We start from the raw sequence: 25,845 nt of genomic DNA, 5'->3' as shown, positions 1-25,845 counted from the left end.
CCCCCCCCCCCCCCCCAGCTTGTGCCCCCCGACCAGGCCCGGCCTACTCGGGCGCCGCGGCCCGCAGCCGCCCCGGGCCGGCCCCTCACCGCCGGGGCCGAGGCTGACCGAGGCCCCACGCGCCGCGGGGCGGGCCCGCGCCGGCAGCGCCGGGGGCGGGGCCGGCGGCGGAGGGGGCGGGGCGCCCCTCGCGGCGCGGCAACGGCCGCTCTCCCCGCCCCGGCTCCCGCCCTTCGCCTCCCGGCATCCCCTCCTCGGGGCGGGGCCGCGCGTGCGCGGCCGGGCCGGCGGGGCGGGGCGGCCCGGCCTCCGCCTCGCCATTAGCCGCGGCGGCGGGCGGGCTCCGCCCGGGGCGGGCAGCGGGCGGCGGGAGGTTACCTGCGCGGTGCGGGGCGGCCGCGGGGCAGAGCGAGGCGCGGAGGCGGCGGAGCGGCCTCCTCCCGCTCCTCCTGTTCGCGGCGGGCCGCGTCGCGGCGGCGGCGGCGGCCGGGCCATGGTGCGGCGCGCCCGGCTGGCGCTGGTGGCGGCGGCGCTGGTGGCGCTGGGGGCGCCGGTGGGTCAGGGCGCGCGGGCCCTGGAGTGGTACACGGCGTGGGTGAGCACGGCCTACGTGGAGCCGCTCAGCAACCGCACCGTGCGGGGCAACACGGAGAGCGGCCGCTACGGGGACAGCTCGCCCAAGGAGAGCGCCCAGGGCCTGGTGGGCATCCCCCGCGGCGCCTCGCCCCGGCACATGGAGGGCTGCGCCACCGACACCGACTACGACGTGCCGCTGCCGCCCGGCGGCCGCGGGCCCCCCGAGGGCGACCCGCCGCCCTGGATCGCCCTGGTGGCCCGCGGCGGCTGCACCTTCAAGGACAAGGTCACCAACGCGGCGCGGAAGCGGGCGGCCGCCGTGGTCATCTACAACGAGGCCCGCTTCGGCAACAGCACCGTCTCCATGTCCCACCTGGGTGAGCGGGGACGGGGCTGGGCGCTCCCCGCGCTCGCGGAGGGGCCGGGGGGGGCGCTGAGGGGTGGCGGCTTTGTCTAACGCCGGTCCGCCTCGGTGGTGCGGGAGCGCGGCTCTGCGCGCTGAGGGATTTGGGGGGGGGAGAAATCCCCGTAAAATGGTACAAAGAGCCGGGTTTTTGGTTCCTCTTCCCCCTTTAAGCCGCGCTGGGGAAACGCCGTGACCAGCTTCTGTCTTCCAAGTTACAGCCCGGGTATCGGGGAGAAGGGGGGGGCGAAGCCATCGAAACGGGCAGCCGTGTAACAGACTGCGGTCGGAGGCACTCGGGGGGGGCACGGTTTTATTTAGAGCTACCTTTTTTTGCCTTGTACCCCCTGGCAGAATGGCTACAGCGGTGACAGGTAGGCTGCTTTCCGCAGGCCGTGCGGGAACATGCCAGGTATCCCGAAGGTGCCTTCTGGTGCCTTTGAAGGCATAGCCGTAGCTATTTGAAGATAGCTTTTGGTACAGGCTTTATTGTAATAGCTTCATCGTCCTCTCCTGCGCAGGTCTGTAAAGGATGGGAGAGAGACACAAGCATCAGGTAATTCTTAAACGCTTGCGAATGCGGTAGGAAAGCCGAAGCCTAGAGAAGGATGTTGACTTGGCTTGTCTGAGCGTGCTGATCCGTAGCCTACAGAAGGGATCCGTGATTTTTTGCCGAGATAAGAACCCAGATGTTCTGTCGCTGCAGTCTCTGCTTGGCCTGTGACACTGAAGTGTGCTGCTGGATTTTATGGTCATGACGATAGCAAATGTTTAAACCAAAGTGTGGGGGGGGGGGAATCTCAAAACTGTGCTGTAAAATCTGTTTGCATTTGTAGACTTCCGAGGAATTGGAAGGCCTTCAGAGGAGGATATAAAGACAAAGCAAACTAAGTAAAAAATGCTGCAAATGTGTTTCACATGGTCCTGGTACAATGAGTTTGTTAATGCCCAGGCCATCGTTCTTGGTGGTGAGGAGGGGGAAGACCAGGGAATTCGTTGAAGTAGAACTGTAATGCGTTTCTAAAGAAAACAAACTTACTTTCTTTAATATAGTGAGCTGAAAAATCTCAGTTAGGGAGCTGTTGCTTCATAGCACGTATGATACATGGGGTGGAAAACAAGCTTCTTGGAATACCAAGTGGCACCAACTTGGAGTTTGGAAGTGTGATTACTGTCCCTCTTAGCCTGCTTCTTGCTTCGGTAGATCAGCCTGGCCCATCTCTTGTGTTCTTAATCCACTGTGAAAGTGGAGGTGGCATGCTAGGTAAGATGTACCTTTGATTTTGATCCCATGTGGCAATTAAGGTACTCTGTTGGGTGATTATTCTTTCCTCTTTACCAGCTGTCAGTTTCTTCTTCTTCTTGTCACTCTGTATTGGCTGGTCAGTACACATTTTTTTTTCCTTCCCTGTGGGAATTTTTCCATGTTCCTCTCTGTGCCCCGTCGTAGCCTCTCATAAATATTATTTGCTCTTTTGTGGAATCTCTTCCTCCTTTTCTCATCTTGATTATTTATCAAATTTTTATGATTTTCTCTTTTTCTGCTATCATCTCTGTGTTGCGGAAGACCTTCTTGGGCTTATGCTCAGGTTTGGACTTGCTGGTATAGTTACATCTATCAGTGGTATAAAGAGAAGTGCTCCTGACTGCCGGTTGTTTTTTTTTTTGTTCTTAAACTGGCAGAATGTTGCTGATAAAAGCTCTACCTATGTAAAGAGTGTGATTTAGTGTAGTTTATATACAAGAATATATTTGTACTTATTTATACTGACGTCGTAAATGCAGGTGGACCTCAGGATGGTTTGGATGGGGCAGGAATATAATAATATATCACAATATAATCACTACCTCCGCTGGAGTAACAAATCTTTGTTTCATGGTCGAAACTTTCAAACATGTAAATGTTTAATTTTTTCAGTGCATTTTGGGAATATAGGGAAGAAATACTGTTAGTGTTTTAAATCTTGGATTTCTTTTGAAGGCGGGGGCGTCTGTGGAAGACAGGCAAGGGAAAATGTGGAATGTAAAGCTGTATTTTACAGAGCCCAAGTTTGCCATTCCTGGGAAGGGATTTGTGAACTGACACATGAGGAAACAAACCCTGCTTCTGGGAGGAGAGCTGAGAACAAATACTCTGGGAAATCTGCAGTGCTGTAACTAAGGAGTGAAGTTATACGCATAAGGAACATCCACTTAATGGATTTGCAATTAGTGGCACTGAAAATGATGTGAGATGGAACAATGGTTATGGCTGATAGAGGTGCAGCCTGAATTACGTGAGGGTGATAAATGGATAACTTTTCTGGTCTCCCAAGTATCATATTTTCATCCTCTTAAAAAAAAAAAAAAAAATTGGCCTTTGAACTTTCTGGTGTGTGTGATGCGTGTGTGCTTTTGCTGTTGTTGGTTTTGGTGTTTTTAGACTTATCCCAGCTTGAGTAAAAAGAGAGATTCTTGATTAGGCAAAGAAGTGATTTGCTCTAGCTGGTGTCAAAGCATTTGATAAAGGACAAATATTCCAAATAGTCTGCAGTTCAGTTTTTTGTTTCATTGATACCTTGTGTGCTCCCTGAGTGCAGCGAGTAGGGATTTTAATTAAAGTTTTGGAACAGCGGAGCCCAGAGTTTGAATATGTAGCCTTGCAATCCTGTCCCTCCTTCCAAAAGAAGGTTCTTCAAATATGACTCTGCTGACGTCGCATGTTTTTCAGGCCTTTGTTCTCTACCTGAATTACGTTGTTCGAAATGGTGGATGACTTCCCTCCTCGAGGGAAGTAATTGTGAAACAACTTCACGTGTGGCTGAGGAGGTTTTTTCCAGTGTAAGATACTCATTTTACCCGAATGACTCAAGGAGTTGTACTTCAGATATTGAATCTGAATAGTATAAACTCCAACTTCAGTTTTACAGGAATATAGACTTTGCAGGCAGTCTTTAGTCTGTGGTGGTGAACTTAATATAATACAGAGGCTTCAGATTCCTTTCCGAAACCGAAATAAACATTGTATGTAAATATTAGCTGGGAGTGGGTTGGAGAGGAGTCTGGAGAAACAAGGTGTGGAGTATTGTGGAAAGCAGACTAAGGAGAGTTAGAGGCTCAGTGCTGGTCGAGAAATTGGGAGGCAGAGGTATATTGCAGTAGAAAGAGAAAAAGGTCTTCAGAGTCTGTATTTTTCTGTTATACTTCATGCTGGGCATCCAGCCATCTCAAGCTAGGATTTGGTGATCCTGATCAGAACATAAGTTTGATACCTTGAAGGCTATGGAATAACATATGATTGTGCTTGACAGCCATGCAATGTTGCGGAGGAAGGGCGACTGGCCATAGTCATTTGAAGATAGATCTGGAGTGGAGCTTTGGTGCATGGCTTGTGGGTTTAAGGGAAGCTTGGGACTTAGCTTGAGTATATGACTTTGGCTACATAAAGAAAATGGTCTTTGATTTGGTGCAGCTTTGCCAAAATACACCCAACTAGTTCTTTCCTTCATTGTCATGTTTTTTTAATGCAGGTATATTGAACAAGCAGATGCAAATGACTTTGTACTCATGATTTTAAAAGCTTGTGCTAGCTCCAAAGCAGCAGATGTAGGGTTATTTTGTCATGTACTTCAACTCTTTGCTACATTGCTTTCAGCACTACTCAGGATTCTCAAGTGGTGCATAACTTCTGTATTACTGATGCTTTCTACTGAAACCTTCTGGTACTGTACTACTGAAAGGACAGAACTGAAATCAGTGGCTTGCTTAACATCGTACAGTCACGGAGCTGAGCTGCTGTGTTGTTCTGAAGAAGCAGGAGTAACTTCAAAATGCTTATACCTATTTTATATGTAAGAGTGCATACGTGTTAGAAACCCATGTGGAAAGAGGAATGTGCACCAGTGTTGACTGCCTGACTACTTGACTCTTGTGGTTACGCATCTTCCTTGAGGCAGGTGAATACACAACACACCCCAGGGATTTGGTGAGATGAGGTTGGGGTAGGTGGTCGAGACAAAGCTTGTCATCGGATTGTTAGTGTACTGTTACGCGTTTGGTAAAGATCAGAGACATTCGTTTGGACCAGGAGCTGAAGAGAACATTCTATGTTAATCGTGGCAGTATTAGTAAGGTGTAAGCGTAAGCAGCCAATGTTTCAACAGATCTAAGGACTGACCTCAAACACTTTTACCAAGGTGCTCAAACTCTGGGAGCTTTCTGGTGTTTCTCATGAGGACAAAAACTAGAGTATGTCTGCAGTTGGTTCCCGGATGATTGAAAATTACCTTTGTTATCTGTAGGCATGAATGGGAATAAATGTGATAGTTTGGGATGCCTGGAATCAAGATCTGTATCTGTACTACTTTTTCCTCATCAGGAGAGTGCCGTTTTCCTTTTGCAAGAGAAGACTAGCAATACTAGCAGTAAAACTGACCTTGGCATGCTGGCAGGAAACATACCTTCATCTTCAGAGTTCCAAATTTGCCCTCCTTTCTAGATATCCTAAGGATCTGCCAGCTCTCACTGCTTTATTTGGATGATAATGTTTAAAAAAAAAGCACATACAGATTTCAAATCTACCTGATTCCACTGAAGCATCAATCAAACCTAGAAAAGAAAACAAGTTTACTCTAGCAGAGTAAAAATGTGGTTATTTATTGCAAAATTAGAAAGTTATAGAAAGGTGAAGCCAACAAAACATGCTCTCAGTAGATACGTGTATGTGACACGGAGTTCTTTCATAAGTGTGGTTTGAGGTCTCGGAGTTGTGTTGCAGTTGAAGAAGCTGATGGAATGACTCAACAGCATTTCAGTCTTTGAATAATGTGTTTCAGAACAGAAGTCTAAAATTAGTGAGGAATGAGTTAAAGCCCTTAGTCTTACAGGCTGCTCAGGGCAACTGCTTTTCTGAGACTGCTCTTGTTCCTTTTGTAATAGTGGATCGCAGTTATTTTTTTTTCTTCCCCTCCTTCTGTCTCATGACCTTCAAGGCCATCGTGATTAGTTGCATGTATTTTTAATGGCAGGTTCATCACCAAGCTTTCAAAACTGTTAAAATGCTTTCAATGGACATTTATTTAAAAATGTATGGCATGCTTGTGTTAGTTCTAAAGCTAGAAGGTGTCACAGTGTCTAGCAGCCATTGCACAAAAGTATCCTGACTTCCATTTCAAGGAAATAACTGGCTGATAGTTGGACATGCTAGTGACAAAACAGAGAAAGGCATTACTGATTGTTGTGGGGTTTTTAAATACTTCTTTGTTTGAAATTACGCGGAGAACCAGATAGCAGGATTAAACTGACTCAAGATTTTGGGGCTGAGGAGGAAACCTTTATTGATTGAAAAATCCAGGCTGCCTCTAATCTTGAAACTTTCTTTTCTTCTCCAAGCCTGAATGAAACCACATAAATCTTTCCAGCATTCCTGTACCATTCACTAGCCATCGTTAGGCACCCCTCCTGTTATTTGTAACTCTTATAGTTGATTAAGGACGTAGGACCTAATCTCCTGATTTAGGTATGTGGATAACAGTTCTCACCAATGGGAGATAAATTTCTACCTTCGTACGTTCTTTTCTTGTTAACTCCCTGTGGGGTTGTGCGGGGTCAGAAAGAAATCTCTCCCCTGAGATTCATGAGTGTCTCTGGTAATGCTTTTGCGCTGGTTCAGAGAGGAGAACAATATTAAGTAACCAATTCTTGGTATGCTTGGACTTGCGGTATCATGTGGATTGGCATGTTGTTGGTGAGTAGAACTAATTAGCGGAGCCTAGTTGCTTGTGGATTTGTCCTGTTGGTCTTCAGCTTCGCTGCTTTGTGTCTCCTAACGCACCCACCAGGCAAGGCAGCGCCTGCTGGGAGCTGGGTGGGTGCTGCTGGCGAGCTGAGTGGGGTACCTGAGGGGAGGCGCAAGTGGGGCCTTTCCCCAGTAGCATCTTTCTCTTTGTCTCTCTGCACCATCCTGAAAACTTCCAGAAACGTTGCCCTGTGTGGTAAATCTGTTCTCTTGCTGGGCCTGGATCTGGCAGACGGGTATAACGGTTCTTACAGTAGGTGACCAGAAGTGGGATGGTTGCGTAAGGTGAAGCTGAAAAAGAGTAACTGGCATTGAGATAGGAGGGTTATTCAACTAATAACTGGAACCCTTAGTGTTTCATCCACAGCAGACTGTCTGCACCTTACGGAGGGAGGAGCTGCTATGTACAGAAGTGAAACATCTGCAAATTCCCCTTGGCATATGGTAGCAGAGTGGCCAGGTTGACAAGGTGTCACAGCCAGAACTGCCTCAACTAAAGGAGTTTGTTTTAAATATTTCAGGCAAATAACTCTTTGTCTTAGTAGGCAGAGAGGTGGGTGAGTCCGGAATGCTGCTTTGAGTTTTGAAAATCCCCACTTGATGTAATGTTATGAATTAGGCAACCATTTCTTTTGACATAGCTTCTCAGTAGTGAATCTAACACAGCCGGGAGGGAAAAAGGCTTTAAGTCCTCAGTGGGAGGTCTTGCTGCAGGTAGGCAATCTTGTGAATCTAAAAAGGTAGCTGTGACATTACAGCTTTAGCTTTCCAGCTAGGAAAACCCCTCTCTTCTTTCTTCTTCCTCTACTTTCTCTCTGAATCAAGCTTAGTTTCATTTTTTCTCGGAGGTAGAGTGCAAAGTAAGTGATAAAGCCATGACTTACCAAGGGTGTAAAGCAGTGTTGGTACGCACAAAGTAAGAACTATTCAAATAAAAATAGCATAGACCAGTGAAAAGGTGACATTTTTAACAAGTACATTTGTTTAGTTTATTTTGTAATACATAGGTTAGATGTTTCTGAGACAATACTGGAGATGCTTCCAGGCAAAATGGAGTAAAACTCCAGTCACAGAGGATTTTTGGTTTCTGCTAGTTGGTCTTGACAGTGTCTTACCGGTTTTGGTGGCAGTATGGTGCTTAAAGCGTTTTTTTAATTAGGTGCTTTTTCTTGTGGATTGAGTGCTTTTGAGTTCTAATACAATAGAAAAATCCTTTGGTTCCATGCTCCCAAAAGAGTCCTAAAGTATTTCTTGACAAGTACTTGCTGTGAAGTCTCATTACATTTTGAATATTTAGTACTGAAGAATCTTTAAGTATTACAATGTTTAATGTATTTTAATATTAAATATCTGAATCTTTTTTTCTCTTTTTGTTCACATATCCAGTGTAATTGTGCTATGGATTCAGATTCAAACTTAATTGAATGCATCTCTCTTCATGGTATTCACATACTGTCTCCAGCTGCAGCTAAAATTCCCACACTGACAAATAAAAGACCAGCTGTTCCTGAGTTGCATGTTAGAATTTCAGCAACTTCAAGATGAGATGCGTATAACTTGCCTGGGTTTTTTTGCATGGCATCCACATCCCACCTCACTGCGTGGAATGAGGAGTATAGGACCTTGAACAGTAACGATGCATCTGTTGAAGTTCATCTTGTGTTTGAGAGTTTCATAAAGTAAATAAAGGGTTCTTTACTAGTAAACTTTATAGCAAGTCTGCTATGCCTGAAAAAAAACTCAGAGGTTTTCCTATAACTTTGCTCACTGATCTTAACTGAAGAGGCCCGAATTACCATCAAGCCAGAATGCCTAAATTTTTACTGTGATGACTGACTTTTTTTTTTCCTTTCTCCCCCTCCAACAGGAACAGGAAATACAGTGGTGATAATGGTTGGCTATCCAAAAGGAATAGAGATATTGGAGCCAGTACGTAGAGGGATTCCAGTAAAAATGACTATTGTTGTTGGCACGCGACACGTGCAGGAATATATTAGTGGTCAGTCGGTTGTGTTTGTAGCCATTGCCTTCATCACCATGATGATTATATCGCTCGCTTGGCTCATATTTTACTACATACAACGTTTCCTGTATACAGGATCACAGTTTGGAAACCAGGTAATTGGAGATGATAATGCTTTAGAGTATTTACCATCTTCTCATGTCAAATCAGTTGCCTAACTTTGCTTGTTTATTGAAGCATTCTTGAAGATCTGTGCCTTCTTGCTACTTGACTATCTATGAACACTACTCAGTAATAGTTAGTGAGGCTAATAAGCAGTGTGCTAATTGGCATCACAAGTTTGGCTAGTTGTAATTATTAGGTACCCATATGAAGTTGTAGGAAATATATTTAGCCACTTGTCAACAACTGAGTAAAGGCAGCTTCTTGTGTGATTTGTCACCTAACTTCCTTTTGACATTAAAAATTTTCATTCTTCAGTAATTTTCGTTCTGAAAGTACTGATTTCCCTAACCAGATTTTTTTTCTAATGGAGATGGACTATGGTAATTTTTTCTTCTTAAGACCCACAAGTAATTAGGGCTAAAAATTTTGGTTCTAAAGCTTTATGAAAACTCTTTTCGATACTTGTAATCCTACTAGTCCACTGTGGAGTACCGAATGGCAGCAGACTAGAAGGAGCATGTGTGGTGAGGTTCAGCTCTTTTGGACTATCTGAAGCGCTGAGAGTGGTGGGAGTACTGGGAAGATCAGGAAGGAATAACTTTGCTCCTTAATTTGCCCCTTCCAAATCCCTGTTCTTCTTTGATAAGTTAAAAAAAAGTCAGCTTTACTTTTTTTCCCCTGAGGGAAGTACTTCATCATAGAATAATTTAGGTTGGAAGGGACCTCTGGAGTCTGTCTGGTTCAAAGCCCTGCATTCAAGAGAGCAACTTTCATGGGGTTGTTGAGGGCCTAGTCTAGCTGAGTTTTTTAAAGTATCTTAGGATCGCACTTCCCTGTGCTTTTCAACTCTTGCAAGTAGGTTAGGTTCCTTCCGTGGTCATCAGCAGCTCTACCACAGTTCCCTACTAACAGTGAAAAAGAAAGTTGCACTTGTTTTTCTTTGCAAGCAGTTCTCTGTTTTGTTTTTTTTATCCTCAGTTCAGAACAACAACAAAACTGTTTCAAATGACTGCTTATCATGTGGACTTCCCCTGCCTTCTGTTTGAACATGTAGATTCTAGCTTTGGGGGAGGAGGGTAAGGAATTTTTGTTTGCCTTCAGGAGTCTGAGCTCTGATTAGGACTTACAGGACTCTTCTAAGAAAACACTTCATTTCTCTTTTCAGTAACTGAGGGTAACACATGGGACTTCTGTATTGGTTAAACTTGTGGTCTGCTTGAAGTGTTGCTTCCCCAGAGTCTTTTTTACTAAGCTTTAAGTCTAAGAACTTACATTCTGAGAATACTTTCAAGAAAACAAAATTTTTGAGAAGTATTTATAGAAGAAGGGGTGTGTTTTTGTGTTGTAACAGTTGTTTGATGAAGAAAGTTGCTTCTTCCTGTTACGTTGGCTTTAGGGTAGTTCACGCTAAGGGAAGTTCAAATGCTTTATTAGTAGTTTTAAGCGTGTTTTTTAGGTTTAATGTGATGTTTCCCAGAAATATGTACCACAAACTCTTAATAGATTTTTGCCATTGGGCTTGCCATCTAAATGCTTCTTAAATGAAATTGTGTAGCATTAGAAGGTTATGCCACTTTCCTCAATTTTCCTTCTTTTAAAATGGCCATTGAAAACAAATTTATAAAACTATGCAAAGTTTGAAAATGTTGTGAATATCTTGGTCAAGATATAGCATTAGAAGTCTTAAAAGAATTTTGGAAACAAAAAGCCACTTTTCTAACCCAAATGTTACTTTGCTTGGCTTATTTACTCCAGTATAATTAAAACTTGGGAGTTAAGTATGCCATGCTTTAAAGCAAGTTACTGTGTAGCTGCTAAGTGAAGGTGAAGACAGGTATCTTAAGATTTATTCTAACATCAGTTTAGCGGTAAATCTTTGGAAGACCTCCTTGCTACTGAAGATGAAATAGGACTGTGCAGAAAACCCTGAGCTGATCCAGAAGGTGGAATAGATGACTACTGCCGCTGCTTGTCTGTCCATTTCTGAGAGAACTTTCAGACTAATTCTTTTTAACACCATAAAAAAATAAAAAAAATCCCAATTTTCAGTACTATAAGTTTGTAAAATTATATAGGTCATTGTAATTATCATTACAGAGAAAAGCTGCCATTACTTTTTTTTAATTCCTTTATGGTATTTCATCAGTGAGGGTTGCTGCTAGACAGATCAACATCTGTTAATTGGGAGTGTTTAGTTTCTCAATTTCTAGCAGTAGCTAGCACTTTGTCTTGGAATACAGTACTGCTTTCTTTTCTTGCTTCCCCTCTAAGCACAATTAGGACTGTTACTGTATAGAAGTCCAGTATGGTGTCTCATGTCTGTTAAGCCTTTCCTGTCATCTCCTTTGCATAATGTGTCCTTTCAGTGCAAAGCTTTGTATAATGTGTGAGACAGTGTTTAACTGAGGGGAGGCATTAATAGCTACAAGCAGCCTTTTGACCTGGTGGCCAGCTGTAGGCTGCCCGGCAGGATTCCACCTTCTCTCAAGCTTGTGCAAAACCTACGGTGTGCTTGCTCGTGGGCTTGCCTAACTAGAAGGTCTGGTTATACGGCTGTTGTTTCAGCTCTGATGCCTCTAAAGCCTAAATTGGTGTCAATTTTCCTGTGCGGGAAGGCCCTTAATGCAGGCAGTCACGATGCGAGGTTATGTGTGTCAACTTGGTCCATGTAGTTCTGCACTGGTTGAGTTCATTGTAAGAGCACTGTGCTTATAGATAATGTTTGCTGCTGTGCCCTGAGAATGCAAAACTTGCAGGTTCTTCAACATCTGCTGGCTGGAAGCATTTTGTAAACAAATTAGCTAGCCAGAGATGTATTTTTAAATGCATTCAGAAGACTTAGTAATCCACATGGAAAGTATTTAAAAGCTTTGAAATGTAACTCTTAAAACTAACTTGTACTAATATTTAAAATCTTTATTCAAGGGACATAGGAAAGAAACCAAGAAAGCAATCAGCCAGCTTCAGCTGCATACTGTGAAACGTGGAGAAAAGGTAATTCAGTGGCTCTGGTTATTGCTGTATGATTTAAAGACTGTTGTAATGTCTTACAGATTTTAAACTAAAATTCTCACAATATAATTGCAGTGTGACTCTTACAATTTTAGGCTCATTTTAGCACCTTTGCTTAGAAGGCCACGCTTAAAATTGAAGAGGCAAATTTGAACTACTTATGAAATGTAAGGCTGTTTTGTTGCAAATAATATCTGGTTATACAGAATGTTGCAGGATGCTACAGGGCTGGTACTGTAAAGATGAGAAAACACTAATACCAACACTTGAAAACATCAACAAGTGGATTGCACAATACTTCCTAGGACCTATTGATTGCACAGTTCTTACAGCTTATGTAATGTTTTTGCTTTCTTAAAAGAACATCCATCTTTTTATTGATCAGAAGGCCTTAGAAATCTAAAAAGCTTTGGAAAATGAAACACTTGTTTCATCTCTTGACATATAATACATTAAGGAGCTGTATAGACTTACTTGAAGCATGAAGTTTTTAGAAGTACATTTCTATGTATTAAAATTATTCTAAAAATTAAAACAGCTTTCAAAAAGTTAGCTTTGACAGCATACGGCCTAAACTCATGGCTGTATTACAATAACTGAAGTAGAAAAAGGTTTTGAAAGAAGATATTATTTTAGTCGGAGTTTCAGGCAGCTCTGATTCTAGATGCTAAATTAGTTTGACTAGACTTCTCCTACTACATAGGCATTTTTTCCCACCCTTATTTGATTAGTTTTTACTTAAGGACTGGTTTGCTCAGAGATGAAAAACAAGGATTAGTTTTTTAATCCATGAATAAAATGAAGGTGAGAAAGGACATTTATGTGTAAGAACTTTAAAAGCTGTGGTTCGACAGAAGCTGTTCGGCTCAGGTCACATGCTACAGAGGATATGTCCTTCATCTAGTAAATCGGTTTTGAAACGAAAAAACCCAACTGTCTTTGAACTTGCCTCTTTTCCTGTTATGCATTCAGCATGTTTAAGTAGCATTTTACAAGTATTTGTTACTTTTATATTCTAAATTCCACCAAAAAGTAATCTATTTCAAGCTGTGAACAGAGGTATGTTCATACTTCTGTTCATACAATGGTGAGATCAGAGATCAAGATGGGATTGAACCAAAACTTGTGTAAAGCAGTATCAAAGCATGACATCAGCACAGGAAGAAATGGATGTAAAAGGGTCATGATGAAACCTATGGTGAGAACCACAAGGAAGCTGTTAACTGCTTTTAAGTTGATGTTCAGTAAACCTCTAAAAAGGATTTGTATTTTGAGATTTTTGCAGTGTAGCAGGTAGTTCCTTCTCATCAATATACCCTTGACTAAAATAAATAAAATGGGGGAATTTAACTAAGTTGTTATGTAGTATGCTGGTTGTAACTATGAATGCCATGTTAGTTAAGCAAAGTAGAATGAGATTAGATTAAAATCTCTCTATTAAAGTAGAGGTTTTCTGCTTGGTAAATCATGTCTTCTAATTTTATTTGAATCAGCCTACTATCAGCAAATTTATGTAACAATGATGCAGAGGTACTTTCATGAACTTATGTAAATTTATCTGGAAATACAGTCCCATCTACTCTGTAAATGTGCATTTTTTCTTTAAATATTTCCTTTCAGCCATTATGATTAAAAGAGTATATTTCTTTTATTGTGACACAGTACAGTCTTTCATTATCACTTCACATGGGGTTGAGGTATTTAACTAAAAATAGGTCAATATTTTAAAAGTGTATTTGCTATCACGTAGATCTTTCCTGAGAAGCTTATGGGATTATTGTAAAATGGGCGCTCATTTGAGTATGAGCTACATATGGTATGCTTGGACTTTGCCTCTTGTACAGAATAAATATTTGTTATAGAATAAATACTTGTCTTCACTTATGTAAAAAAAAATTACATGTCTTAATTTGATTTACTTGGGAATTTAAGGCATTAATTATGTAAATCGATAGCATGCAAAGGAGGGAAAAACTTGCCTTGGACTTAAAAGTTTGCTTGCAGTACTAATTCATTTGAGTGTTTGTGGTAATGAAATTGAAGTGCTTCAGTAAGCAGTAAACACAAAATACTTATTTTGTGGGGGATGAAAGGGAAGAAGTTGGCCCACTGTTTGTTCTTCTAATACTTACATTTTATACAACCCAATTAACATTGAATTATTTCTCTTGTATCTGGAGTTATCCATCATACTTGCACTGCAGCTATAAGCATGGCTTCAAGAAGGCAGTAAGACCTGTTAGGATAGGTATTTAACCCATAGAAAGAAACAAATTGAAGTGGGGAAATACTGCGTTTTGACTGTCTCTCTGGTGTGAGCTTGGAGAGAAGTTTCATAAATCATCCCAAATTGCATACTTCAGTTCTTTTCTAGCTACCAGGGAATATCTGCTAGGATGTGGTAGAAAAAAGAAAAAAGTGGAGGAGGGGTTTGCAGTATTCAACCCCAAGAATCTTGTCCTGCTTAAGCACTTGCAAGTCTTTGGGACCATCAGTTAAGAATTAGATTGTGCGCTTTCATCTAGGCTGACCTCTTTTAAAATTTCTTTGTTTTACAGTTACTTTAAACTGAAATTTTACTGTGCTCCCATGAACAAAGCCAATGTTTGAGACTTAACAAATTACTTAAGGTACCACGTATAGCTATTTAAATTGGAAAATCTGAGTTTGGCTGCTTTTAATATTTGGTATCGCTTGATCAAATCACCTCTTGATGGAATCTTGAATTAAGTGAGGGAGATGTTTTTATTTGCTAAACCATTTTATACATTTTACATTCTGTGAAGCTAGCTATTACACAAAGTTTGTTCCGTAATGAAATACGGATGTAATGCATTTAAATGTGTTGTCATCTTTAGGGTTTAGATGTTGATGTGGAAAACTGTGCTGTGTGCATTGAGAACTATAAACTGAAAGACACTGTCCGAATTCTGCCATGCAAGTAAGTTGCCATAATTATTCTTTCCTCTTTAGCACGTTTTCCCTAAGAAAGATGTGATGAGCTTTCTGGAAAGTCTTCTGAAACTCTGGTGGCAGAGCTGAAGCTGTGCCATTTGTATGGCCTGTTAGATGTTGGGAGACCATGTAGCACTTCATATCTATGCAGGAAAAAGGAGCAATTGGGAGAAGTGTAGGAGTGAAGTAGAATTTTCTTAGTATTAAGTTAGAAGTGTACACTGTTGAACTGGTAGCTCTGTGGTGTCCTTGTGGTTAGTAACATCTATTTCAGAAAGCTAGCATGAAAGGAGATGCCTTCAGAACTATGTCTGTCCTAGTAAATTAAGCAGTACCTAATTGTCAGGGTCATAAAGGATTAGCTTTATTTTTTAATCTAGTAGCTTGCACGTTGTTTGAACGACTAGTGTGTGGCTTTCATGATGAGTTCTAAAGGGCATTTCTTTTCTTTAGGCACATCTTCCATAGAACGTGCATTGACCCTTGGCTTTTGGACCACCGAACTTGTCCAATGTGTAAATTAGATGTTATCAAAGCTTTGGGATACTGGGTATGTTGCACACTTACTTTATTTTTCAAGGTAGAAGTACAGTGCAGGAGGCAAGACTTCGTGTAACTGTTCACAATGAGAACAGTTGTTACTTGACGAGACTGAAGAAGCTGGGCAAAGATGCAAGAGTAATTGAGTTAGAGCCAGAAAAATAAGGGAATTTTATGGGTAAGAGCTTGAACAGTGTATCAAGCAGCTTATGAATCCTCTGCGTGCTCTTCTGTGATAACCAATTTTTTCTATCTCCAGCTGATGATAGTAAGGAAGTTGAAGCAGAGGTGAGGCAATTTGCCCAAGCTGCAAAAATGTGACTTAATTCAGATCTAGAGCATATACTTGATCTTGTTGAGAACTGTGATTCAAAGGAAGAAATTACAGTTTTTCTATTTTGAGTGTTTGTGTACTTCCACATATGCCCAGTGTTTTATCCCTGTAAATGAGCCAGTACTTAGAACCTTCCTAAAGACATTCACCAGAAATTGGTTAAGTAGAGAAAATGATGTGCTCTCATTTCTTTCTGACAGCACCAGAAAAGAGAGATGAAGACACATGCGGTAGGTTACTTGGTCACTGTTGATAAATAGTCTTGAGTTCCACTAAAATGCCATAGGCACAAATGTACTTCTCTTCTACTGATCTGCAGAGATCTTCAGAAAATAGGGGTGTTCCTTGGTGTCAGGGACCTTCCTTTCATAGATTAGGTCTGCATTTTGACTAGCTTTCCTCTTATTTCATTGCAGAGAATTAGCAGATCTATGGAAGACTTCTATGAATTACTTTTTTGTTTTGTCAAAGGTGACAATACTCTTGCTATGTAATATATATAAAAGATTGTGGCACTTCTGTGTATTGTCAGACTTTACCCAGGAGTTGCAATCTTTTTGTCATGTGAAATAGCTATTATTACTGTAATATTGTTATGTTAGCAGCTTGCTTTTTTGCTCACTTTCAGTTCTTGGAGTTGATATAACTCGTGTTATATGCAGAAGGATATATCATTTTGTATACCGTCTAAAAACTGACATACTAGAACCTTCAGAATGCTTTTATTCCCTGAATTCATGCTGTTGCAGAGGATGCTGATACCGAGCCTAACGAGGAGGAGTAATACCTCCTCTGCTTGTTAGGCAAAATGAATGTTGGAAAGCAGGTTGAATGGGATTATATTAAATACAGAAGCCCAGTTCTTTTTTCTAATGGAACGGGGGAAATGCTTGCTTATGCATCAATCATTCAAGTCTCACTGAAACTACTAATGTGGGAAATCATTCAGTATTTTTTTTTCTAGCTTAGTTTTCAGCCTGATCCAGATTGTCCAATCTAGTTTGTAGAGTGATTGTGTGAATTTTTTACTGATGTGAGGGGAAAAAAGTGCAAAGAGCAAGGCAGCTTATTTCAGCGGTGTGCTTGCTGAGTGACGTAACTGCAGGCAAGAATGTGCAGCCTTATTATAGAAATCGACTAAATCTTCTGCAAAGAGGCTGAAGGCTCAATTCAGTTTTATAGAAGACAAATACTTTAGATGCTTCAAAATTTTTAAAGGCTCAAAGTAGAAAGAAGGCACTAAGTCCTATTACCTAGCTTTTGTTTTGTAAAGAGCAGACTTCAGCAGTCTAGTTCTGCATTATGCTATTTCTTACAAGAAAAGAACTGCAGTTCAACATGTCTGACTGATTTAGAGCACTGTTGAATCTTGTAGTTTTAGTGCTTATTTAACTGCCTAAGTTCTGGAAACCAAAATCATTAATGTCCCCCACCCACATACCTAGAGATTAGTATCACATGTGTCTTAACTTGTGTTCAATGGTAGCAGTTCTATACTGTATTAAAATTCAATACATTTTAAAATATGCTGCTCTGGTGCTAAAGAAAGGATCAGCCTAGAATTTCTTAAATTTTGAGATGGGCCTTTCCTGATTGTTTGAGGAGTGGGAAAAATACTCGTTATGAAGCCCACAGAATAGCTACTTGTACTGCAGTATACTTGCTTATGTATAAATAATGTCAGTATATCAATGGCAATAGTGTAATGAAGGTAGTCTGTTTAATTTTAGGAACAGAATTGTGCATGTAGGACTTCCAATTATCTTTCAGAATGGATCAGAAATAGCTCATGCTATACAATAGGTGAAATAAATTCCTTTGCCTGTACTGCAGGAACAAAACATCTGCAAAGTTGCAAGCCAGCACATATGCATTTTTGGAACAGACTTAAAGTCTGGGAAGCTTGTTCCAATGTCAAATGTTTGCTCACCCCAGTAAAAAAAAAAAGTCTAGCGTGCCCAACTCTATCATGAAAAACAGCGGCTTCCACAAACTCATAAAGATCAATAGGCTTGCTCAACGAAGACTGTGTGTGTGCTGAGCCTGCTCCTAACCAGACTGCAGCAATACTGTTGCTACAGTATTGAAATATTCCATCCAGAAGGCTGGCTGGGTTGACTCCTGCTGTTGCTGCTCTTGGCTTTGGAGTGGCTTTGAAAAAGTGGCTTTTCTTTTGCTTTGCTTTTTCTTTGCAGTCAGACAATAACATTGAAAGTAGACGCTGCTCAGCACTGTACCCATGAGTGCATAGGTAATAGGCCAAAAAAATGTTCTTCTTTCCAGTAAGGTGAGGTTACAAAGTGGTAACACGGAGGAATGTTGATGCCTAATGGTAGACAAAAGTGTCAGTTAAATACATTTAATTTTGAAGGGGGACCCTGAAGATGTACTTGAAGTTCCGATACCTGAATCAATAAGTGGCAGTGTTTCAGTCGGAAGTCTGAGTATTGTTTTACAAGACGATGACAGAAATGAAGCGAGCGAATTGTCAGCTTCCTCCACTAATGAATCTGTATTGCAGTGTACCAGTTTAAAAGAGGACGCAGGCGAAACCACAGCATTACTTGGTAAGTAATAATTTAGTTTATCACTTGACAGTCCTTAACAGCATTCATTGCATTAGAAGAAGCCATTTTCTAAGTGATTTTAGTAGTGTTAATATTGCACTGCGGACCAGACTGCGTGGTGTCACTTACTACTGATGTTCAGAAAATACAAGCAGGTAGATTTTGAGAGAATTCTATTGAGCTGGAGAAAATTGGTCGGGGGGGGGGGGGAGATGTAAACAGTGTCTTAGGAGGGTTACTTACACAGAGAATCTTGAGAACCTTAGGTATATATGAAATTTGTTACCAGAGTTTGGATTAATGTAACAGATAAAATGTATTAAAATGGTATATCAACAAACAATTTTTCTCCTAACTCCTGGCTTCTAGATGTGGATGTCCGTAATAACCGGCATGGAGAACATCTATCTAATGGAAATTCCCACTGAACTGCTTCATGGAAGATACCTTGAATAGACTGTTGAAGAACTACTATTTTTTATTTAATTAGTATGGACTTTTGTCTAGTTAACGGAAAAAATAACAATGTAAATTATTTTACCTTTCAAACTTTTCTAGCTGGTGTTCCAAAAGGGCTAATAACTAAGAATTTTGTACACAGGAGGATTTTATAAAATCTCCTCTGGATGTCTCATCCTAAAAAAAGATGCAATAACCCTTTTTCTGTAAGCATTGTTACAATGTCATTGTGTTGCAGAGGGCTGTAACAAAGATGAAGACTAGGCAGTGAAAACAATGTAGAATGTCTAATGGATAAATATTTTGAATGCACTATTTACATTCAGTATGTACACACGGAGAACACTTACAAGACTACAACTATTAAAATGTTCTGAAAGTTCTGATCTGATGTAATTGGAGACAGATATTCTTAGAAAAGAGATAGTATAACCTTGAAGGAATCAAATAACTTCATGGATGTGTTGCACATCCTTTTTTGTGATGAAAAAAATCACTAGTTGCAACTTTCCTTATGTGTAACAAATACTAATTTGATCTTGTAATGTGTTCTACTTGGAGTGGATGCTGAGAGACAAGGAGACTTTCTCCATCTTGCTAGCATTTATACTGAATTTGGCAGTAATAGGTTGTGCTAGGTGGTCTTCACGTGCTGAGCATGTAGACTTATTTAGGTATATGCACATGGGTTACCTCTTTCAATCTTAAACTCAGTAGAACAGAGGTAAAGGGCTAATTATGGCTAAAATATATTTATTAGTCTATTTATAAGAATTTACTTAATTCCTTCTTACTCCTGCTCCCATCCTGTCCCCCTTCGTTATGTACAAATTGAAACTGTTTCTTAGGATCTACGAAGTTTGGTTTTGTTTTTCCTTTTCCTTTGCATAGAGATGCTGGAATTCCTCTCTTGGATATTTCACATTAGGAGTTTTGACTGGGTTTGTCATTAGCTTTTATTCCTTTCTTTTAGATTAGCAGTATTGTGCCTTATAGTAAAACACTTAAGAAACCTGAAGCATCTGAGAGTAAATATAAACCCTGGCGTCTCCCATTATGACCTCTTATTCAAATATTTATATACTGTAAGTGGTATAAGGAATTGCTAAACTGTTTTGTAAAGAAATATGTATATTTAAAACACTACTTATTAAGAGTGTTAAGTGAATTGCTTAGGATTTTAGCATTGTCATGTTATAAATAATATGCTACATTCCTCAATTTTCTTTTGTAAAGCTGTTACTACAGGTTGCTTAAAACAGTGTCTTCTGCGAGACATCTGTTTTAGAGTGCATTTTGTTTTTAAAATGTATATTTGGAATGTTTTTAAGAAAATATGCAATTCTTTTTCTAACTTATATTGAGCTTCAATAGAAGCAATAACTTTTTTTTTAATTTTAGAATGAATGTTCCAGAAATGACAGAGGTTTCAGCTGGGGAAATATAATCTGAACTTCTACTTTGCAGAGCAGATGTTTCACCCTAAATTTCCTTCAAAATATTCCTGTTAATGCCTACTTTTAAAAAAACAAACAAAACTGCCTCTTCCCTGTAGGAGTGTAACTTTTAGATTTACTGGAAAATTGTCAGGTTGGAGTTCTGATGTCACCAGCAGGTGGAAGTTTTTGTGATGCCTTTATCTTACAAGAAGCACACGAGAATGGAGTATGACTGACCAACCATCTCCAAAACTGAACAAATAAAAAAACAACCCACAACTAAACCAAACAATGAATAGGGACATTTATGTCTCCAAAAGAAGCTTATCAACATTTCCAGAACTGCCTTTTTAACTGTCTCTTCAATATTAAAATCTAAGTCTTCTCCCTCTTCCTTAACACAAAACTGAACATTGATGTAGTAGATGTTGAGAGGGTTTAAACTCTAGCTCAAGGAGGAACCAAATGGCGTTATCAAGAGAAGTCTTGTCAGTCTGTGGATTGTGTCTTGCTGATACCTGCAGCGCAATATTCATGCTGGAGGGGAGAAATGTGGTAAGTACTTCAGCTTTTATGTAATACCTATAAAACCCAAAGCTTTTCTTCAGAATCAAAGCTGAGATCTGGCGGAAAGCTGGAAGAAAAGCTAAAGAACCTGCAAATTGAAAAGTGTGCTTATAAAATCTGAAGTGTAAGTAATACTACTGACTTAGAAAAATACCTGAGCATGAAGATTCCTGGAGTATGTTTCTGATGCTGGCACTGTACCGGTTTCGTTTCGACCTTTCACAAGCGTAGTTGCAGTTGTTTCAGTCGAATTGGTTTGCGCATAGTTCATCTTTGATACAGTTAGGTCTCCTAAGGCCAGCTGTGCTGCTGAGGAATGATGACAATAAAAGGCCGAATTGCAGTGCCTCCAGCAAACAGTTTGCTCTCCTTGGAAGCACGGTGACAAAAAATCTTCCGAAGCGAATCATTAGTCTGACCTCAGTCAAAAAGCTGACACGCATTAGCAAAAAGCGGTAGGTTAAAAAGTACAGGACAGGAAAGAGACGATCTATGGAGCTTAAAACAGTAGCAGAAGAGGATTAGAAATGTGAAGCTTATCTCACCTACTGTTATAACTCAAATCGATTACTTTTAGAGTAAATGGGTGTAACCAGCTATAAGTAAAAACAGGTTCCCAGACTTTGCTGATCTGGACCCTACTATATTGGATCAAACCGGTATTTCTAGTTTCTAGCACTTTTAACTACCAAACGTTTATATGAAGGTCAGAACTAATGAGTCTTTCCCTGCTATGAATGTCTTTGCAGGATAGGTGCCTTGTGACTCCCTTCCCAACCATCTGGAGAATCTTTAATCTGTCTCTTCTGCTTAGGCTATGTCCTGCCTGATGTGGGAGCTAATGCTGTATGTGTTGTGGGTTCCTTCTGCTCCCCCCTCCTGGCCCAATCTCTTTCTGTTCCTAGCTGTGCATTTTTCATAAAACATGCAGGAACTTGTCTGAATCCCCTGTCTCTTTGTCAGATCTTGCTGAAATCAGGCAGAAGGGTTTCTTACTAGAGGTGTTCATGTGGTATGATTATAGAAAGCTAAGGCACGGTGCCCACATGAAGTGGACAGCCTCGATGGCGATGTTGAATAAATCAGTTGGGGAAACTCCCTAGCCAGAACTAGGGGATGTTGTTGTAGATTGAGTTTTGTTAGTATCATGTTCATTGGTACGGCTTCATTAGTTCTGGTGTTACTGTTAGGGAGAAAATTCATAAAGTTCAAGTGATTTTTAAAAAGGAGCTATGAACATGTCAAAATGGACTGGTGTTTAAAGTGAGACTAGAGGCCCTCTTTGTTCAGAAATCTTAGTTTATTAATAATAGTCTACAAATGCCAAATCGGAGAATAAATTTGATAGTAAATAACTGTTTAAACTAGCTTCAGCTTTCAGACTTGATAGCAAGCAAAAATGAACCGTAGACATTTCAGATCTAAATGCGTGTTAATAGAGTTTAATTACCTGCAGTACCGATTTAACTAGAAAATGTGGATTTTCTTTTACTAACTACCCTAGACAAATTCTTCTTTGGCTCTAAGCAATGCTTAGAGGAGATTCTTTGCATGTACTAGGGAAGTTTGATTAGATAGCAGTAACTCCTTCCCCCTGCCCCTCACCCCCCCCCCCAAGTATGTGAATGTTGTCCAGTATCCTGTTGCCAGTAATTAGTGCTAGATTCCAGAGGTATGCCAGAGGAGTTGTAGGATAACTTAACTACAGTGAGAGTGCTTTTAATCCATGCCGACTTAATAAATTGGACACTGGTTTATTCCTGCCAAAGCTGGGCTGTTACACTTTGGGAATTCCAGTCCTGTGCCAGGGTGTAACTGGCATGGAGAAACACCATTGCAACAACTTTATCAAACATGCAAAGGTTCTTTTTTTTTTTTTTTAATCACTTACTGATTCAGGAGTGGTCATCCTGGTTTTCTGCCTGGCCTGCTAAGCTTTCTCTAAGACTAGGCAGTAGTAGTTATGCAGAGAGGAGGCCAGCAAGTGTGTAGCAATGGCTACCCCACTTCTATGCCCAGTGGTTCAGAGGATGTCTGAGGCAGAGGCAGTATCTACACTTGCAGGTTTTGATGAGCTCGATCAGAAGTGAAAGGTGTTGGGTTTACATTATGATGGCAACAGATAGGACACAACAGGTTGGGCTGATCACTTAGCTGCCCCATAAAAGCAGACTTCTCCTGTCTAGACAAGTCTGGACATGCAACTACTGTTAGCAAATACCAACTGTACTTTGAAGTATACACCAGTAGGTTAAGAATGGCATTCTGAATTTGTGGAATATTTTTTCATTTGTTGCCACAATGTGTAATAAAGATATGTTTTTGTTACACATCAACACTGCAAGTGTTCAGTAAAACAGAACTCTTGCTTAACAGAGCCTTTAGCACCCTGAATCGAGCCAGTAATGATGATATTGTGGTGATGGTTAGGTGGGTGTTTGGGGGTTTTGTTTGCTGCTTTTTTGTTTGGGTTTTGTTGTTGTTTTTTGTTGGGGTTTTTTCTGAGTGGAGAGGTTGCATGTATAGTTTTCATTGGTTTGATTTTCAGTGCTTGGCATTGAATGCAGTGTTTCTGTGCTGAATGAAGATACTGAGATCAATAAGAACATACTGAAATCTAGTAGAGGAGTCAGCTGGCAGTATCTTGTTGGGTTAACCTGGAGGGAATGGAATTCTTGGTGTGGGCTGCTGGGTCAATGAATTTGTGTTGGCAGCTTGACAAGAGACCGTTCTCTTCTGTATGTCTCCCTTCAGCCGCCAGGCTGGGTGAGACTTCGCACAACGGCTTGGACCAATTTAATAGCTTGCTGCTACAAGGAGAGACCGAGTGGTCCTTTCTGGTTTCCTTTTCTGCTCTATTTGCTATGCTCTGTCTCACATTCGGATTAAGAGTATGTGATAAACTAATTCAGCTTAAGTGGCAGAAAATTAAGTCTATTAAAGCTGTATTTTGACAAGCTAGGAAACTGAATATCCTTACTGTGCAATTGACTGAGTTTTAGAGCTGGGCTTAAGGGGATGAGGAGTTGGGGTGGGGGAGGGAAGAGCAAGACTGCCCCCTTGGGTAAGGTGAAGAGGTGCAGTTTTATCATAGGGCAATGGTGAATTACAATTCCTGAAATGGAAGATGGCAGCAGCATATTTTTTTTTTTTTAACCAGAATGGCTGTAAAAATTGTAATGTCTTCTGTCCTCGAGACTGATCTTTACTAGATGTGTTCTTTTCTCTCACAGGTGATATGTGAAGATTTGGGAATTGGAATTGTAGATTAAACATGCACAAATCAAGCTGAAGGCTTTTGTTTTTGTTCAGTATGGATCCTGATCTCTCTCCTCAGATATCCTGCTGTATTGCAAAACTCGATTTGAGAAAGTTTTAAAAGTAGAATGTCTCTATAATTGCATGTGTTTGTGTGAAGAATGCATTGCCTGGAAAACGTCCACTATACTTCCATTGGACCTGAAGATACTTTTCACCATCTGAAACATGGTAATGATACTGCATTTTTAAATGAGCATATCCTACTCAGTTCAGAAGGGCAAAATAATTTGAGTTTCCATTGTCTTGTTAGTCTGAAGCTTAAGTCCAAAACTTTGAAGCCATTACTTCTACTATAAAGGTAACTGCAGAGAACCATTTGAACTTGCTAGTCTGTCAACAACTATTCACAATTGACTGTCTTTTATGGTCACCTTGTACTAACTTGGTTGCATTGTTTGGATTAAGCACTGGGCTAAGTCTTTTCCATTGTGTATGTACAACTGTAAGAATGTCAAGTTATGCATTGTTGTTGTAACTTAATGGCTAAAAGCTCAAATTCCATAATAAATTATACAGACCTTTTAAAAAGCAATGTCTGAGAAGTTTGAGGATTTTGTTTTCTTTGCTGTGCTTATGTAAGTGGATCTGAGACACTCAAGTAGCACAGCACAAAGCAAGCTTAACTTCATGCTGGGTAGCTAAGGGGGAGATCCTTTCTGCATGTAGAGTTTTCCCCATGTAACCAATACCTGGGGGGGGTGGGTTAACCTTGACTGGCTGCTCTCACTCTCCCCCCTCAATAGGGTAGGGGAAGAAAATAAGATGGAAAAACTCATGGGTCAAGATGGAACAGTTACCATCACAGGCAAAACAGACTTGATGAAGATTAAATTTAACTTACTGCCATTTAAAAATCGAGTAGGATAGTGAGAAACAAGGAGAAAACTAAAACCACCTTTCTTTCCCCCTGGTCTTCCTAGGCTCACCTTTACTGCTTCACTCCTGACCCTTCTACCTTTCCCTTCCCTGTGAGTGGTGGCGGGGGGCTGGGGAAGGAAGGTTGTGGTCACTGTGTAACATTTGGTCTCTGCTGTTCCTTCCTCACACTGTTTCCCTGCTTCAGTGTGGGGTCCCTACCATGGGCTGCAGTTCTTGAAGAACTGCTCCAGTGTGGATCTTCTCTATGGGGTACCTGGAGTTACTAGCTAGCCCTGGCTTGAGGGGCTCACCTGTGCCATGGTTGGGTCTGGCACAGGGCAGCTCTGGCCTCTCCTCACAGAGGCTACCCTGCAGTCCTGTGTTTCCCCCCCCACACCTTGCCATGTAAACCCAACACACTAGGGAAAGTGGGAAACTTCCCTCCTAAAAAGCAAACAACGTGGAAGTATACAGCAAATTCAGTAACAAGTTTGAGTGTTTTCATCAATGCACAGGGCTCTGAAATTAATGGGCTGTGCCTATTTCCCAAGTATAGAAATATATTACAGAAATGCCTGTGATAAAAATCATGATGGTTTCTTAATGATTGATAATTTTTTTAGTTACAGGACAAGTCTGGGGATTTACATATGTCAGTACAACTCAAGCAAATACTGTGAAGAATAAGAACCGCTAGGCTTTTGCTGTAACACCATAGTAGCAACCTACTTTTTTTTTTTTGCAAGGCTTAAATTCTTTTAAAGTAATTCTGTAAATCATAAGGTAATTGCAATGCCTTGAAGCAGTAGTAATCAGTTTTCTGATGGAGCCTATTACTTTGTTATAAGCTGTAGTACTAAGTTCCAAACAAAAGCCTAAAATCTATAAAAAGTGGTTTTTTGACCATGTT

General features: G+C 40.9%; 1 protein-coding gene and 1 non-coding gene across 3 annotated transcripts; both read left to right on the top strand.

Moving 5' to 3' along the window:
• Window positions 1-478: 478 nt before the first annotated feature.
• On the top strand, window positions 479-24,607 carry RNF149 (ring finger protein 149). 2 transcript variants are annotated; one of them, XM_076359679.1, is made up of 9 exons: window positions 494-953; window positions 8,623-8,873; window positions 11,809-11,877; window positions 14,754-14,836; window positions 15,304-15,400; window positions 15,925-15,954; window positions 18,096-18,291; window positions 18,661-20,744; window positions 23,990-24,607. In XM_076359679.1, the coding sequence occupies exons 1-8, from the start codon at window positions 494-496 to the stop codon at window positions 18,717-18,719; spliced, it is 1,245 nt and encodes a 414-aa protein (XP_076215794.1). In that variant the 3' UTR covers window positions 18,720-20,744; window positions 23,990-24,607. The 2 variants fall into 2 exon arrangements, with proteins under 2 accessions (XP_076215801.1, XP_076215794.1); XM_076359686.1 differs by lacking the exon at window positions 15,925-15,954 and having other exon boundaries at window positions 479-953.
• Window positions 21,065-21,181, top strand: LOC143156001 (small nucleolar RNA SNORD89). Its single transcript, XR_012994554.1, has one exon. It is a non-coding gene; the product is annotated as a small nucleolar RNA SNORD89 (small nucleolar RNA).
• Window positions 24,608-25,845: the final 1,238 nt, after the last annotated feature.

The sequence above is a fragment of the Aptenodytes patagonicus genome, chromosome 1, assembly GCF_965638725.1.
Source record: "Aptenodytes patagonicus chromosome 1, bAptPat1.pri.cur, whole genome shotgun sequence".
Classification (NCBI taxonomy): domain Eukaryota; kingdom Metazoa; phylum Chordata; class Aves; order Sphenisciformes; family Spheniscidae; genus Aptenodytes; species Aptenodytes patagonicus.
Note: the sequence above shows the minus strand (reverse complement) of the source record. Positions and strands in the feature narration are given on the sequence as shown.